This window comes from Phyllostomus discolor, chromosome 1 (genome assembly GCF_004126475.2).
Source record: "Phyllostomus discolor isolate MPI-MPIP mPhyDis1 chromosome 1, mPhyDis1.pri.v3, whole genome shotgun sequence".
Lineage (NCBI taxonomy): Eukaryota > Metazoa > Chordata > Mammalia > Chiroptera > Phyllostomidae > Phyllostomus > Phyllostomus discolor.
This window is the reverse complement of record NC_040903.2, coordinates 175539276-175557930: the sequence shown is the minus strand read 5'-3', so window position 1 is coordinate 175557930 and position 18655 is coordinate 175539276. Positions and strand designations below refer to the sequence as shown.

General features: G+C 41.7%; 2 protein-coding genes and 1 non-coding gene across 4 annotated transcripts in view; 2 read left to right on the top strand and 1 right to left on the bottom strand.

Moving 5' to 3' along the window:
* Positions 1-18655, bottom strand: part of MAP2K1 (mitogen-activated protein kinase kinase 1) — an 82750-nt gene that overhangs the window by 51302 nt on the left and 12793 nt on the right. The window lies entirely within an intron of this gene.
* On the top strand, positions 11395-11501 carry LOC114493544. Its single transcript, XR_003684181.1, has one exon. It is a non-coding gene; the product is annotated as a U6 spliceosomal RNA (small nuclear RNA).
* LOC114491499 (60S ribosomal protein L36a-like) lies at positions 14215-17302 on the top strand. Its single transcript, XM_036011322.1, is given in 4 exon segments — positions 14215-14232; positions 15315-15443; positions 16695-16953; positions 16956-17302. Coding segments are annotated over 4 exon segments (555 nt in total). The 3' UTR covers positions 17105-17302.

Sequence of the window (18655 nt, the reverse complement as noted above, 5' to 3'; positions counted from 1 at the left end):
CAATATCGCTAGCCATCAGAGAGATGCAGATTAAAACCACAATGAGATACCACTTCACACCAGTCAGAATGGCCATCATAAACAAAGCAACAAACAACAATGTTGGAGAGGATGTGGAGAAAGGGGGTCCCTAGTGCACTGTTGGTGGGACTGCAGACTGGTACAACCATTATGGAAAGCAGTTTGGAACTTCCTCAGAAAACTAAAATGGATCTGCCTTTTGACCCTGCAATTCCATTGCTGGGACTCTATCCTAAGAACACTAAACACCCAATACAAAAGAACCTTTGCACCCCGATGTTCATAGCAGCACAATTTACAATAGCTAGGTGCTGGAAGCAACCTAGATGCCCATCAGTAAATGAATGGATCAAAAAAACTATGGTACATTTACACAATGGAATTCTATGCAGCAGAAAGAAAGAAGGAGCTCATACCCTTGCAACAGCATGGATGGAGCTGGAAAGCATTATGCTAAGTGAAACAAGCCAGGCAGTGAAAGACAAATACCACATGATATCACCTTTAACAGGAATCTAAACAACAAAACAAAACAAAACAAAAACTAGCAAAATATAACCAAAGACACTGAAATAGGGGATAGTCTGACAGTGGCCAGAGGGGAGAGAAGAGGGAATTTCAGGGGGGAATGGGTAGGGATTACAGGAACAAATTTGGAGGACACATGGACAAAAACTAGGGGTGGGGGGTAATGGGGGGAAGGGGGGAGGGTTGGGTGGAGGGGCTGGAACGGGACTAGGGGGGAGAAAACTGTACTTGAACAATGATTGAAATAAAAAAAAAAATGACTGAAGACGGGGGGAGGGAGGTGATGTCCAAAGGAATAGGGTCCTCAAACTGCCACACACTACAGAGAAATGGGCCACAACTGCATGCCAAACACCAGCCAGCTATCCTTGCTCTAACAAACTTAAGCCTTGCTCTAGCCTGGCAGAGCAAGGTTGCTTTAGGTGGCAGCCCCTGTTTTCTGCCAGGAGGAACAGAGGGAAGAACAAAGGATGACAACCAATCACTGTGCTGGAAGGAGAGAAAGGGTCCAGTGCGGGTGGCTGTCCTCACCAGAGAGCCTAGGGAGTAAAGTTCTTTCTCCCCTGTGGCACCCAGCAAGCAGGAATGCTACTGGGGCAGGAGGAGGGAAGGAAATGCAGAAAGGCCCAAGCTAAGAGGTAACAGCACCCAGAGACTAAGGCTGCAACCCCTCGATCCACATCCCCCTACACCACTCCCCACTTGTGAGATCGTGAGCAAGTTACCTCCCTTCTGGTCCTCAGCTTCCACACCCGTTAATAAAAGTGTATGGGGAGGAGGACAGGAGGGGGGAAACAGTTGTCTAAACATATATGAGGTCCAAGCCTGTCAATGTGACAGCCAGCTGAGGAGCTGCAGAATAAGGGTGAAGTGTGTTCAGGTTGAGGGGCTGCGGAGCTCCACCAGGGCAGTGGGGAAGTGTGAGGAAAAATGAGAACTGGCACAGTTAACACAGAGACGGCAGGGGATGAGGGGATGGAGGGGTTACAGGTAGTGAGAGAGGAAAGGAGGATGGTCTTGAAGGAGGAAGGCAAAGAAGGCCAAAGACGCAACTAACCAACTTCCCAGACTCGACCCTAAGCTAGCCCATCTGCGTGTGAAGATGCAGATGTGCCAGCTAGGGCCAGCCCTGGACAATGTGAAGAAGGGCCTCTGTGCCCACCGACACCTCAATTCTGCAGGCCACTATGGGAAAGGCTGGTCAACTAACTTCCAGGATCATACATACAGGCTCTGTGAAAGAAGCCAGATGCCAAAGAACACACACTATGTTGTTCCATCTACATAAAACTCAAAGAAAGGCAAAACTAATCTATACAACTATAAAGTAGGAAAAGGGTCACCTTTTGTAGCAAAGGGCAGTAATTAGAAGGGGCCACGTGATGGTTAATTGTATGTGTCTATTTGGCTAAGCCACAGGGTTGAGATATTTTAGTCAAACATTATTCTGGATGTTTCTACGAAAGCATGTTTTTTGGGGGGAAGAGACTAAAATTCATATTGGTAGACTAAGAAAAGCAGCAGATTACCTTCCATAGTGTAAGTGGGCCTCATCCAATCAGTGGAAGGCTGTAACAGAACAAAGGCTGACCTCCCTGAAGGAGGAGGAACTCTGCCAGCAGACTGCCTCTGGACTCAAACCACAACCCTTCCGTGGGTCTCCAGCCTGCCAGCCACCCTGGGAACATGGGACTTACCCAGGCTTCCATGATCACATAAGCCCATTTTTTTTTTAAAGCCCCAGTCAGTATCTGTCTGTTTCCTCTCTCTCTCTACCTCAATTTCTCTCTCTCCCCCTATAGACGGATGGGTTAATGGATGGATGGGTTGATGGGTAGATGGATACATAGATGTAAACAGATAGGTCAATCAAAGATGCAGTATTCTGTTATCTTTTAATTCTTTTTCCCCCCTTTATATAATTCATTTTGGATAATTTCTATTGAGCCATCTTCAGCGTCATTGATTCTTTCCTCAGTTCATTTCAGTCTGATGAGTCTGTTGACCTTTGGTGTTTTGTTGTTTTTTTAATTAATTTCTAGCATTTCCACTTGAATCTATCTTTAGTTTGCATCTCTTCTAAAATTCTTCATCTGTTCATGTGTGTTATCCACCTTTCACATGTTAATCATGGTTTTTAAAGCTCCTGTCTGATAATTCCAAAATCTCAGTCATCCCTGGGTCTGGGTTCGTTGACTACTTTTTCTCTTGCTAATAGGCTGAGTTTTGTCCCCCTCTCTCGTTTTTTTTGTTCTTTAATTTTTGACTGAATGCTGGACATTATTACAGAAGAACAGAGACTGGAGTAAATTGTCTTTATGTTTGATAATGGGCACATTCTTCCGTCATGCTGTTAGTGTGTGTTAGTCAGGAGTTGAGTTGAGTTTGGGTTTTCTTGTTAACGTTAACACACCAAAGCCTGCAAATTTATCCAGCAATGAGTTTTATCTTGTGCTAAGAGTAGTGCCTGAGCTGCAGTTTTTTTTTTCCCTCGTGTTCCTACTCTTCCATCAGCTCTGAACTGTCCTGTAATGCTGTTCACACAGAGTGGGGTCTTTCTCCATGCTTTCTCCCTCCTCCAGGACAGACTGAAATTACTTTCGCCTGGTGCTAAGCTTGTAGTCGGAACAGGTAGAGGGTAGTCAGTTCTCTCGTGTCCTGGTCCAGCCTCAGTCTGAAGTAGGCCTCGTGAGGATGACTTCCCCTCCTCTCCATGGCAGCCCAACTCTACCTTGTATCTGTGGTGATCCTTGGGTAGAAGAAAGTTTCCTAGACCTCCTCCAGCTATGATAGACCTTTGCAGACCTCTGCTTATGGCTGCTGAGCCTATCTTTAGGCTTAGATTCTTAACCAAATGTGGGGAGCCATGCTTCAGTACAATCATTATTTGGCATGGTTCATCATGTACTTCATTGAATTTAGCAGAGGTATTTGTTACCTTTTGCTTGATGAGGCTGCTCACATGTTGGCTGCCAACTCTTCTCTGCCTAATGACAGGTACGTAGGTGAGAAAAGTCTTACCGTCATTGTTCTTGAAAGCAGCCCCCCAACCCACTTTCAGGTCCAGAGATAATGCAGGAAATCAGCTGCTTCTGGGTCAGCACAGAGCTGGTCTCTTACAATGGCACATGAAACTACCAGAAAATTAAAAAAATATGCATGTGGCTGTCAGATACTCAGGAAATAGGTGTGAAGGCTTTGGGAGTCAGAAGAACCTGGGTTCAACTTTGATAGCTACTGCTCTGTGAACTTGTGCAAGTCACTTGCTCTCAATTTTTCTCATAGGTAAAATAGGGGAGTTAAACTAAGTAGTATGTAAGGTTCTCCTTAGTGATAAAATTCTCTAATCCTAATATCAGATTCCTCTGGTAACATTCCAAAGATAGAACTCTGCTGCTAAGCACCACACATTTGTGCAAACACAGTGGTTAGCTTTTCACGTGGTATGGTTTAAAACCCTGGTCCTTATTTCCTGTCCACATACAAACCCCACTAAAAGTTATCTCATCCTCACTGCATTTTCCTTTGAGACTAAACCGACTGCTTCATCTTCCCTGATGTTCTCTGAGAATGCATGCACTTCAACACCAGAAGGCCATCAGTGAAAGGAATATAGACTAAGACAATGAGGTGATGATAAATAAAAGGTGGTTGTAGAGATTAAATTTGAGTGTAATGTAAAAAAAATTAGAATCACTTTGAATGCTGAACAAATATTTAATATTGTTATTTTATTGTAGCTAATTATTCATTAATAGTACAACACTTAACAGTACCTACCACTGACTTATTACATACCTGCTCTGTGCCAGGTGTGCTACTAAATGTGGATGAGCTCCTTTAATCGCCCACCACCACCACGTTATTACCACTGCCAGCCCCATTTTACTGATGAAATTCCTACCTTTTCACATTTTCATGCAATAAATAAATAATCTGAAAAAAATGTGCAATTTAGTTAAATGCTACCTTTATTGCCTTTCACTGGTTTCACCACCACTCCCCAAAATGACTGTGGAACAAAGACTATCCCACAATCCCCCTAATTCTCACAATGACCTAGAACACAGATGGCTCTGTAGTTCAAGATTTGCTAGAGTAATCAGACTAAGTTTTGTGGGAAACGAGACCTCAGTTGGTCCAGAACAATACACAAAATTTAGACAGATGTTGAATTATAATCTTGTACAGTTGAAAATTATATAATGTTATTAACCAAAGTTATCCCCGATAAAATTTAAAAATTTTTAATTTTCTATAGCAAAAAAAGGAAACACTGTAGACAATGACGTACAATTGGGTTAGGAATATTAAAAGCAAAGAGTAAGGGTTGGGGGAATAAAATGAAAGTAAAGATAAAAATGAAAGTTAAGACAGGTTTTTGCCTGTAATTTCACTTAAAATCAAGTGAATCATTTAAATCATTGGCTTCCAAGCCAATGAACAAATGTTTTTAAAAGTGAAAGAAAACCAGTTTAAAAGGAGACAAATAAGAATTACATATTCCTATCCTTAAAAAAATAAAATCCACTTAGTCCTTGAACTCAAACAGGCTTCTGAAGTCATATAAATGACCTCTCATGGCAGGTTTCCACGCAGACTCACTGAAAAACACATGCCTGCACACACATAGAGGAACCTCTGCAGTGACAGGGTGATCCACTCACACAGACCCTTCTTAATGTTGAACAATGTCCAGAATCAGAGAGGGGTATCATATTGTTGCTTGAAAGAACTCACAGCCTATGGTTCCTTTCGCCCCAGTGGGCAAATTTTGTGTCATATTAGCCGCCTATGAATTAATTCCTAAAGATCAATCTTCCTAGAAATATAAAAGGAGTTTTGCAGGAGAGGGAGAAAAGATCAGAAGCTAGAGGACAAACTGGAATATGACATTTCCTGGAGAGGGGCAAAAGAGGGACATGACAATCTGGTAAAGAATGACATTTAGATGCATGTAAGAGATGAGCTTCCTAAATGCCACCCATTAACTCACTTAAACCCTCACAAAAAACATTTAAAAAATAGGTATGGTGTTCCCATTTTACAGATACGGAAATGGAGGCCAGGAACAATTAAGGAATTTACCCAAGGTGAGGGCTGGAGCTCCAAAGCTTGATTTTCTCCTACCACACTTTGCTGAAGAGCTCATGTCCTTCAAACAAATCCCCCACTGGCTCATCTCTAACACCAGGTGTTTACCCATTAGTGACTCATTCCTTGAGGTAAAGAGTTGTGTTCTGCTAAAAGGGCAAGGTTCCTGGAAAGACAACAAATTGCAATCTACCCAAAGAGGAACTCCCTTCCAGGGAACATCCAAAGCTGACATATTTTGATGGGCAAGGAAGGGAAGAGACAGGACACTGCCCAGGTAAAGCACACTGGTAGAAGCAGTGACAATTCTTGGTGGCCACAGAAACAAAACAGGGGACTGCTGAGGGAGGGAAGAGTAGAGAGAGGGCAGGGAATATTGAAAGGAAGAAAGTACCAAGGACAACCCAGATAGAAAGTCCAATAAATATGTGGTCATCATGAGAAAAATCACAAGGGGATCCTTGGGTCTGGTGGTGGCCACAGAAATGGGTGTGGCTGGAGGTTCCTGAAAGGACAAGCTGACTGACTGTGGCCATAGATGATGCATTTGACACCACCCGTTCCCTGTTCTTGAAAACCTGACCTTTTGGAAACACCTTATGTGAGAATATGGTGGTGACACCATACTAGTCTGTGAATCAAAGATGCAAGTTGCTCTTCAATGCGGGGCAGGAGTGCAGGGAGGGGTACAGGACCCAATGTGACCATAATCTTAGACCTCATAACCCAAAACCATGAGAACAATCAAGTCCCCAAGACAAAAAGATCAATAGCCAGGAAGTGCCCAAAAGCACAGTCCAGGGCAGGAAGATGTAGGTAAGAATCATAGTACTCAAAACCCTCTCCAATTCTAGTCAACACTGAGGAATCTTAATTCCCCAGAACTGTTTCCTCCTCCTTAAATACAAAAACAACATGTTTGGTCCTTCTCCTTGCCCCAAGTACACAAAGGAGGGGTTGCACAAGCCTCACCTCTAAGCACACATCCCCTACGGGGAGAACCCCACTCCCTGGATCCCTCTCTAGTGAAGCTCAGGGAACCCTGCTCTCGGATCCACACAAGGGCTCACCTGGGCAGCTTGACGCCTTAATCTAGAGCGTGGAAAACTACTAGTCAGGTCATTAAATCAATAGCAGTTGGCTTGTAAGGTCAAAACCTACCTAAGTAGAAGTAATGTTATGAACCAGAGAAGACAAATGTAATTAAAACCAAAACTGATAGTGCTTGTTTCTGTCTTCTGAAAGAAGGTGCAGGGTGGAAGAATAAGTGTTGCACTAACCAACCCCTCCTAGCAGAGGCCGACCAGAGGAGAGGAGGCTGCGGGTAGTTTAGAAGGGCCTGCTCCTGAGCCCCGGCATATGCAGAAGCAGGCCTGAGTCAGCAGCACATGGAGTTGAGCTGGAGAGCTGATTATGTTGCAGAATAAATGAAAGAAGCTTTTTAGAATGGCTGTAAGGTAGCAAGAGAGGAAGAAAAAAATGCACCATGGCAGAGTGCAACGGTCATCTAAGACAAAACTACCTAATCCTAGTAGATTTTTAAGTTGTCTTTATTGCCATAATTCTCCTGCCCAGACCTTAATCCAATTTGCCATGCCACACAAATAGCTTCAAAGTGTACTTTGCTCTTGTTGCTGTTTGGTGGAAATCAGGAAAGGGGACCAAACTTCAAACTGGTTAAACACAGAGGCAAAAAGAAGAGAAAAACCACAGAAAGGGAACTGTGAGTCCCACAGAAACAGAAGTAACCATGAGCATGTAAACCGCAAAAACTGCTCCCAAACTAGAGGAGGGTAATGGATAGGGAACTGGAGCAGACATCGGGGTTTACGCCTATTTATGCTTATAGCTGTGCAAATGCAACACAGCTTTATGATGGAGTAATCCCAGTTGTGACAAGCACTATCTACGCTAGAGGCTAGGATGGTGCACATGGGGAAGACAAGGTCCCCATCCTCACCAGGCAATCTCAGTTTGTGTGTTTAACAGACAGGGAGACAGAGATACAGAGGTGAAAAAGAGAGAAACAGGGAAGGATACTAACAAGTATAGCCATGACTGCGGGGTAAAGTAGATCAGAATGCTGAAAGTGAGGTGGGTACAGGGGTTATGGGACAGAGAAAAAGATCCCAATTCCAGCTAAGATGAGGAAGGGAAAATGAAAATCAGAGTAAGTAAATGCCCAAGTTTAGTCCTGGATATCAGTTTTTGCAGCAGAGAAAAAAAGCACCCTGGCTTGGGCATCAGCATGAACAAAAAGGTACTGACAGTTACAGCTTTTTCCAAGTGGCCAGAAAGTAGATACATGCAGAAGAGTGCCCAGATGAGCTGGAGGGTAGGCAGGGGCTGGACCACAAGGGTGCAGTACACCATGCCCAAAATTAGGTTTTGATGAGATTTTGGTTTGAAGGGCACAAACTTACAGTTAGAAGGTAAACAGGTTCTGGAGATTCTAATGCACAGCGTAGTGATTACAGACAACACTAATTATATACTTCAATTGCTAAGAAAACTGTATCGTAAATGTTCTCATCACAAAAAGAAATGATAATTATGTGACACAATGGAGGTGTTAGGCTTATGCTATGGAAGTAACCATATTGCAATACATAAATTTGTCAAATCAGTACCCTTAAACTTACATAATGTTTTATGTCAATTATATCTCAATAAAAAATAAATTAAAATCTTAAGTGGAAAAAAAATTTAAAAGGGTGGGCCACAGCACAGCAGTCTAGAATGCCTCAAAATGGCTAGGGCTTTCAGCAAAGAGCAGCTTGGCATCTTGGCTTCTAAAATGTCATAAGAATACTTGTTTTTAGTACAGGGATGGGAAAAAAAAGTAGTTACAGTTGTTCATATGGAAAATAATACAATAATTAAATAATCATACAAGAATAAACTCTGTGTCTTACGTACTCACATCTGCAAACCTCCTTTTGCCTGTCCACTGTGTTTAAATGTCTAAAATAACTGCAAGATACCACAATTTGACTAAGGATACAATTTAAGCATGCAGTTTTGGGGCCAAATCACCCATGATGTGCTTATGCAATGTAGACATTTGGATAAGTGAAAAAATTTTCATTTGAAACCTTCAGAGAAATTGAGTTAAGAGCTACACAACTCAGGAGACAAAGCATATACAGAAATCTGAAGTCTAAAAACTGCAGAGCTCAGCTTTCCAGATCCTTGGAAGCCCACTGGGGTCTTCTCTTTTAGATAACTAACCTCTCATGGACTGCTCCAAGGAAACAACCCTGAACTTGAAGTCAGGGGACCTGGTGCCCTCCATCAACTATGCTGACAACTGGTCATCTAATCTGGAACATCCCTCATCTGCATTAAATAGAAGCACACTCCTTCCAAAAATGTCATTTCCATACTCAATAAGTTCCTGATAATTTTTATATTGATATTAACATTTCATAATACCATGACATTTTACTAATGGATTTTTTGTAAATATATGATAGTTTTTACATTAAAAAAACATGATGAAGTTGAGGTCTCTGCTATAGTCATTACATCTCCCATATTATACACCTGTTAAGTCTATATCGTATCTGCAAAAATATACATAGGGCCATCTGCACATAATTCATACCCATACCCAATAACCTCATAAACTATTTTCCAACCATTAAAGCACATATATGTTTAAGTTTGAAAGGCATTGCCAGAAGAATGCTTTCAAAAAAAAATCCCACTGCAGATGAATTCTCATCGATTGCTGCTTTTTTTTCCCTACTGTATGCTTTATGAATTGCCTCATCATAACTAACTCCAACCACTGGAATTAATTACTCCAGATGATTTAGAAATTGGTCTTCTCGATTCTTCTGAAACTTGTTGAGATCATCCTACAAAAGCTGGAGAAAGGGTATTAATAAAGCAAAAACAATCTTTGAAAAATGGGGAAAAAATAAATCAATGGAAGCACACTCTTATCCTGTATCACAAGGGACTGTTATGAGTACCTGGACAGAGGATGGGTGAGTATGTGTTCTGAAACAGGTACACAGATAAACACACTGAAGATACACTTAAAAAGAAATGCCTTTCTTGGTTAGTAAAGAGTGCGACTGTGAATGACATCTCACATTAACTGTGAATCCTCAAAGAGCATTAAAAAATAAGCCAATTATCAAAATTACAAACAAAAGCTACCAAGATAATACCCCAACTGCATATTAAACAAATGTATTAAAATTGAGCTGTGGAGGAAAAACAAGACAACTGCGAAACCAGCATTATTAAGTATTCACTGGACCTCGGTCACTCGGAAGGCAAAAATCTGCAGGCTCTGCCTGGCATTTGTAAGGGTGCATGCTCTTAGAGCAGCACATAAAAAGATCTGTCCACCAAGTTCTTCCTCTTCACTCCTCCCCACCCACTTCCTTTTCTTCCAAAGGAGAAGGGCTCTCATTTACCCACTGGTTTGCCACATCCTGCCTCTGAAGCTGCTCCCTAGGAGTTGCTTGGGCTATTCTGAGAGGAGCTTTAACATCTTTATGCCCCAAACCAGTGATTTTCAACTAGTGTGCTGCAAGAATTTTTAAAAACATTCAATACCTGACTATTTAGTCAGGGGCACTGACTTCTTTTCCCTTAGATTATCAAATTAAAAAACGACATCAACCAACACAACAATAGCTCTCCAGTGTGAATGCCCTGTCTCGAACCATAAATACATAGGTCATATAATAGAGATGCATCTTACTGGTCATGTCGTAAGATTGTGTCTGATTGGTTAATTCTTGGTACCGGAAATCCTTAAAGATACAAGTATAAGCACCTGATTCTTTATGCTTTTTGAAAGGCAGGAACAGATGATATCCAGATGATCTCCGGTGGAGGTGGTGAAATACAACATACATAGGAAGATCACCCCCCACACATACACGCACAAGAGATTTGTCTCCTGAGTAGTTTATGGACAGTCCCACTGGAGCTTTTCCAAGGGAGGCCAGGTGAAGTTTCATGCTCAACAAAATATCTGAGTTCAACATTAAAGAAGAGGGAGACTCTCAAACATTGGCAATAAACTTGAGGGAGAAACACCAAATGAATTGTAAATAACGGGTGACATTTTATTGAGTGTTTACAGTGAGTGATTTAGGTGTTATGCCAAAGACCTTTAACCCTCAAAACAACCCTGCAAGTTAAGCATTGTCACCTTCATATTTACTAATGAGGAGCTAAGTATGAGCGAGGTAAAATATGAGCCCTACTGCCATAACTTGTTTAGGAGTGACGCCAGGACTCCACCCTCAGCTGTCTGCCTCCACAGATCACTCCTGTAACATTAACAGCCAGAACGGAGTTTGTGTCAGTGGGGGAGCCGGTACTTGAAGAGGAGCAGGGCATAATTACTCCTCTTTTCCCCTTAAATAGACTGAGATCTTTGTAATCAAGAAAGAAAGACTTTTAAATCAACAAGTCTGTCAACACTGACTACCTACTATCTGTGAGATATTGTGCAAAGAATTATCATCTGCTGTTTTACAACTGGACTTCCTGCTACAGACATCACCCCCATGCAGGTTAATCAGGCCCCTCGGGCTGGCCAGGCATGTGTGTCCCTCCCAAAAGTCCCCACTTCTATGACAAATGCAAAGTATTGTTTTATTTCAAGTTTCAAACTTGGACCTATTGCTACATTTAAATAATCTACAGTAGTTTGAACACCAAAATCTGATGATTTTTAAAGCCAAGGAGCCAAAGGCATACTATTAAGAAAAAAAATTAGTGCTCACTTCAGCAGCACATATACTAAAATTGGAACAAAACAGAGAATATCAGCATGGCCCCTGCGCAAGGATGACACACAAATTCGTGAAGCGTTCCATATTTTTGAAAAGATGCTCAGTATCGATAGCCATCAGAGAAATGCAAATTAAAACCACAATGAGATACCACTTCACACCAGTCAGAATGGCCATCATAAACAAAGCAACAAACAAGTGTTGGAGAGGTTGTGGAGAAAAGGGGTCCCTAGTGCACTGTTGGTGGGACTGCAGACTGGTACAACCACTATGGAAAGCAGTATGGAACTTCCTCAGAAAACTAGAAATGGATCTGCCTTTTGACCCAGCAATTCCATTGCTGGGACTATATCCTAAGAACCCTAAAACACCAATCCAAAAGAACCTATGCACCCCAATGTTCAAAGCAGCACAATTTACAATAGCCAAGTGTTGGAAGCAACCTAGGTGCCCATCAGTAAATGAATAGATCAAAAAACTATGGTATATTTACATGATGGAATTCTATGCAGCAGAAAGAAAGAAGGAGCTCCTGCCCTTTGCCACAGCATGGACAGAACTGGAGAGCATTATGCTAAGTGAAACAAGCCAGGCAGTGAAAGACAAATACCATATGATCTCACCTTTAACAGGAACCTAAACAACAAAACAAACAAGAAAAATATAACCAAAAAAAAACCAAGACATTGAAATAGAGAACAGGCTGACAGTGACCAGAGGGGAGAGGGGAGGGAATTTCAGGGGAAAGGGGCAGGGTTTGCAGGAACAAGTATAAAGGACACATGGACAAAAACTAGGAGGGGATGGAAATAGGAGGGACGTGGGGAGGGCTGAGGGGGGTGGGGATGGGAGTAAAAGACAGAAAACTGTACTGGAACAACAATTAAAATAAAATATATATATATATATATATATATATATATATATAAAATTAACATTACTTTTTCTCTCCCTTTATATATACTTATTATCCTTCCCTCTTTTTCTTTTTTCTCCTAAAAGTTAAATCCTATCAGTCAAATCCACACAGCATAACCCCTGGGCTGCAGCTGACTCTACAGAAATATGTCAAGACTTTAACAGCCCTTACCAAAGCTATGTCAAAGAAAGTCTGTGAGGATTAACAGAAAATTAATTCACTCTGTGCTGGGGGCCTTTAACAATGAACAACTGAATAAAGCAAACAACAAAAAAAATGTTAAAGAAAAAAATAACAACAACAAAAAGGACCGGTCACCTTTATTTATTCTGAACTCAACATATAAATTCTTCCTCTTTTGTAAGACAGATCATAGGGCAGGGAGTAGAGCAGAGGAGAAAACAGGAGCCAAGAATAAGTCAGGGGCCCTGGACCTCAATACAGGCTTTCAATAGCCATTTAACACTGAATAAGATGCCCCACCTCTCTGGATCTCAATATCTTCTTGATACTTCCAGCAGATAGGAACTATCAAGATCTTTTCCATTCCTAGCAGTTAAGGACAGACAGGCAGCTATACTCAGAGGAGGAGTGAAAGGTGTTGGTGGTAAAAACGATGATTAATACAATTTATCACTAACTTGGGTCCAGAAATAGCCTGCCTGGCTTAGCGCTACATTCACCTTATCAGCCTAGATTTATTGAGAGGGGGCAGGGGTGTAGGAGGACTGGTGGGTGGGAATCACAGCCACCTACAGTGAAATTAAACTCTGTTCCCAAATGAGTTCTGCTGAAGTGTGATTTATCCAGAGTGTTAAACAACTACCAGCAGCATGAAACCATGTTACTGAAATTGTGTTACCGCACAAACTTAACTTTTTCCCCAAATGTGATTTGCAGAGAGGATGTAGAGCTGACAATCCTGTGTCTCTGGCCATCTGTCCTATCTGAGTCCCCGGAGAGGCGTGGGGGGAAAGTGTGAAAAGCCACAGGTGCCATGTATATTCAGCCACCGATGTCACATATCCATTAAGGAGCCCAGCATTTGCTGGGGATACGTATTCAGCTCAGTATGCAAAAAAGGCTCATCACCCATCCTCCATCCAGCCCCAAACATTCCCTGAGCCTTCTCTGTGCCAGGCATGGGGCTGAGGGAACACCACAGAATGTCACCAACAGTTTCCCCTCTGGGCTAGTAAGAGACTATTGGCTGAAAAGGCAGTACAGAGTCTACAGGCACTCTTAGCTGCCTGTATGCCTTGCACACGGCCCTTAACCAGAATCAGTTTCCTATCTATGGAATAAACACACGTCCCAAAAGTCTCATGTGGATGTATGAGGAAATAAAGGATGTTCAAACAATGAAGAGTATACAGAGCTTTGAAGAACAAATGCTGTGATTACCACCAACACTGTGACCCTCTTGTGCCAAGATACTATAAACTGAAAATAATCAAACACCAGTAATCCCTTTGGAGGGATTAGCAGAGCCTTGATCTTTGGAGCAGAGCACCTTCTGCCCTGCCTTTACTGCCATCTCAATACTTTAGTCATTCAACAAAATTTTACCAAACCAGACACCAGGGAACATGTTATGTATTGGACATAATGATGATTAAGACCCAGTCCAACTAGATAGAGTCACACAAACAACATAATTGTGGTGGGATATGCACAGAGTGCTCTGAAAGAAGCAGCAGCTGACAGGTGCCTAGAATGGGCTGGAAGAGAGGTCTGCAGCAGGTCTACAGAAGTGCTGACTTACAAGTTGAGCTCCAACATAAGATTAGGATTTCAACATGCACTGAGGGTAGAGAAAGAAATCCCAGAAGACACGGTACGAGCAGAGGCCAAAGCCCACTGGGGAAGATATGTGGATGAACCATGGAGAAGCTGATCAAGGTTTGCGTAGAACTGATCCCCAACATCTGGTTAGGGCCACAGGAAGGGTGTGTTACCGTCCCTTTAAGTCAATGACTACCGCACCCTAGTCCTTCCTACACACACACACAGCCCAGGAAATCCTCTTTAAACTCTTGAAGAGGAAAGCTGAGTTTCCTGGGTGGTGTTGCATCCTAGAGAAGCTGGGAGGAGTCCATGTTGGGACGTAATGTGTGACAGTTGTTTCTTGGCACCTTTGGCAGCCTCCTGTTCACAGAAAATAATTCTATTGCTTCCCTGTACCTCCCCCCAAAATTCTAAAGTATGCCTGGCATTATCTCCATTCTAAGTCTCTACAGATAAAAGAACAGGTGAAGAGCCCCATCACTGGGAGTTCTTTGGGAGGTTAAGAGTTTTCTCTCTTTTTCACCTGAGAGAATAAGGCACCCTGGGTTGGGAATCTGGTCCAGCCCTTACCATTAGTCCTATTAATCATAAAAAGCAGTTTACACAATGTCTATAAATCCCTTCTGCTGGGCAGGTGTTATTATGCCCATTTATAAATGTATAAATAGACTCAAGGATCTGAAAGAACTTGGACAAGATCACTCAGTAAGAGACAGGGTTGGAAATCAAACCCAAGTCTGCTGGCTCCAAAGCCTTCCACTGAGCAACAGCATCTCCAGGCCACACCTTCCTCAAAAGTCACAATCACCCTGGCTGGCATAGCTCAGTGGATTGAGCGTGGGCTGCGAACCAAAGTGTCGCAGGTTCGATTCCCAGGCAGGGTACACCCTGGGTTGCAGGCCATGACCCCCAGCAACCGCACACTGATGTTCTCTCTTTCTCTCTCTCCTCCTCTCTCTCTCCCTTCCCTCTCTAAAAATAAATAAATAAAATCTTAAAAAAAAAAAAAAACAAAAAAAACAGGCCATCCCTTTCAAGGCATTAAAAAAAAAGTCATAATCACAATTCAATCAGCACCTGCTGTGTGATAAGGCCAACTTTTCTTAACCCTTCTTTATAGTCCTGGGTTCTTTTATCTGCCAAAGGTCCTCCAAAATTCCTTTCAACAATAACACTGAATCTACTTAATATCTTAGAGCTTGAATGTGTGCTTGGTGGTGACATATGTGATCGTGTGGAGTTCATTATATAAACCCAAAGGCAGCAAAGCACTGCCAACCCGCCACCACTTTGCAGAGAAGCAGCAGGCACAGAGTGGTCATGTGGTGAGTTGCCAGGTTGCACCAGCGAAGGAGCTCAGATCACACATTTTTCCTCTACACAAGGCACTGTTATTCAAAAGCAATGTAACTTAAACCTCTAAAGCCTGCAAACTTGCAGAACCCTCTGGAAGAGAGGATCTCAGGGAAGACAGACACTGTCTTGGATATCCTGTTGTCATTCTAATTTCTCTGTTTTTACTCTCTCTGAGCATATTCATGTGCATGACTTTAACGCTTCTTTAGGAAAAACCCCAAAACTTTAATTTCTCAGTTTGTGAAGACAATTTGCTAAATAATGAGTCTATTATAATGAAATCAAACATTACATGTAGGTTTCCTAAAAATATCACCCCGGCACAATGCCTCCTTTTCATTCCCACACGCCTATCCCCCAAACACACACACATACACTTTAAACTGTCATTAGATGCTGGAGTGTGTAATTTAAATGTCTTTAATAGCAGCTACTAAAAGGACATTTGCATAGGAGTCTTCACTTTTACTTTAAAGCTATAATCCAAACTGGAGCTTTTACTTAATTTCAGGACTAAGTAAATATGTGGACAGAAAATACTGACAAAATTCAGACAAGAATTAAAATGCATTCAATTTGCCCATAACGTTGGCATCCTTTTCAATTTTCAGCAAAAGTCCTTTTTGTCCATATCTCAGCTTAGTGCCTGGTATATACTAGATATACTGGTATATATCATTTAAATCAACGTTAATACATCTTTACCTTAACACATAAGTTAGAAATCTACTGAAATGTCTGTCATAATCTAAATCTATTTGACCTCAACACAAATGCCATTCAAATCAACAGCAAATAACAAGCAGCTGCTTGCATTCAAAGTAGTCATACCTCTGTCACTTGACCTGTTGTGAAGTTGTCTTCTTATTCAGGAGACAAATGTTAGCAGCTGCAAGTTTCAATTACAAGTGCTTGGTAGAAGGCAGAGGAAGAACCACAGAAAATCAAAGTGCTATTCCTATATTAAGTGTGGAATTTCTTTCCAACAAACATCTTTCCTTTCCCTAGGGAAAACCAATCCAGACATGCCCCTTGAACTTAGGAAAACACAGGGCTGTACATACTTTGGGAAGAACCTAATTTGAAGTCCAAGCAAAGCTGGGAGAGTAGAGGAGTTACTCCTCTTGCATTTGTATCTTCCATTCTGTTATTTTTTTTTTTCTTTTAAGGGAATGTGGAGCAAAGGAAAAGCCACCAGTCCACAGGCCTGGATTAATTAGAGGTATGACAACGAACAAGTTACTTCCTGCCTTAGTCCTTCATTTTCTCCTTCACAAAATAAAATTGGCTTTTTCCTTGCTGATAGTGCTCTCACAAACTTTGTGAACATTCCTAAAACCTGCAGGACTTTCTATAAAAAAGCGTGGCAAGCATCAACTCCACAAAGTAACAGTAAGAAGGGCAAGGATTCTCTGTATGCACAGGGAAAGCAGCATTATGACAGGAAGCAGAGTGGCTATGGTGGGCGGACTAAGCCATTGGCAAAAGAGCTAAAACTACAAAGATCATGCTGAGGATTGAATGCACTGAGCCTAACTGCAGATCTAAGAGAATGACGGCTATTACGAGATGCAAGCATTTTGATCTAGGAGGAGATAAGACGAGAAAGGGTCAAGTGATACAGTTCTAAACTTTGTATTCTGTTTTATTATGTGACAATAAAATCCTGAGGATGTGTTCACTTAAAAAGGGAGGAGAGGGGCTCGGGCGGTGAAGTCAGACCTGGCTGGATAGCTCAGTTACAGCGTTGTCCCGATATGATAAGGTTGCAGGTTCCACCTCTGATCAGGGCACATACAAGAAGAAACCAAGAAATGCAGAAATAAGTGAAACACAATATCAATGTTTCTCTGTCTTTCTTTCTTCCTTCCTCTGTCTCAAAAATCAATAAATCTTTTTTAAAGGGTAAAATTAAGTAACTTCTAGGCACTAATCAAACTTTCTGCAATGATGGAAATGTTCTCATCTGTGCTCTCCAATACAGTAGCCACTAGCCACATGTAACCACTGGGACCCTGAAGTATGCTATGCAACTTAAGAAGTGACTGCCCTGGCTGGTGTGGCTCAGTGGATTGAGTGCCGGCCTGTGAACCAAAGGGTCGCCAGTTCAATTCCCAGTCAGGGTACATGCCTGCCTTGTGGACCAGGCCCTCAGTTGGGGGTATGGAAGAGGCAACCACACATTCATGTTTCTCTCCCTCTCTTTCTGGAAATCAATCAATAAATAAATAAATTTTAAAAATGATTTTTAAACTATTTAAGTTTAAATTAAATAGTATTAATTATTAATTTAACTTAAATAGTTACATATCTGGAGAGTGAAGCTCTAAAAAGACCTCTAGCATTTTATGCATCTCTGGAGGCATATGGGAAAAGCATGGGTGTTAGAGTAGGACAGACCTGGGTTCTAAACTTAGTTCCACAACTTATTAGTTGTGTGGCAGTGTACAAATTACTTAACTTCCCTAAATTTCATTTTCCTTATATGTACAATAGATTATGACCTTTCTTGCAGAATTTTAGTACAAATTCAAGATAAAGGATATAAATAGACCAGACAGACCCTCAATAAATGGTAGTTACTTTTCCAGTTACGATGTCCTTCAGGGAGAAAAGTTTCATGTCTTTTGACTTCATCCTACTGTTCCTTCCCAATCTAGACCCATACTTAATTACTATCCTACAGAGTAACAGCTGTGGCCCTACAGATGCGGCTACAGATGCAGCCCTTGTCTTTCAAAAAGAAAGCAACTTGCTCAGGAATCATTCCAAGTTCTCAACTATGGGGTGAGCCCTCTGTAACCCAAGTCCTCTGAGCCTCCGGAAGTGCTGGTTTCCGCTTACCCTGTGTCCCCTCCACCTCACACCAGCATTCAGGAATTCACAAAACTCCTCCCTGTTATTGCCTATCAAGCTGAAACTTTATTCAATGCAGCTAAAACACCTGTTGGTGGTTTCTGGTACTTTCCTCACTAATTTTGCCTTTGACTTCCCCTAATATTTTATGGCCTTCTTAAAGTTTAGAAATGCTTATGACTATCTTTTTCTTTTTGGTAATTTTTCAGTATACTCAAAAATAGAAAAGCAGCAAACTACATTATGGCTAACCCAGCATTACTTTAGTTACCAAAATAAACAAGGCAAAGGAGACTGTTTTAGGAGTACTCCAGTAAATATAAGT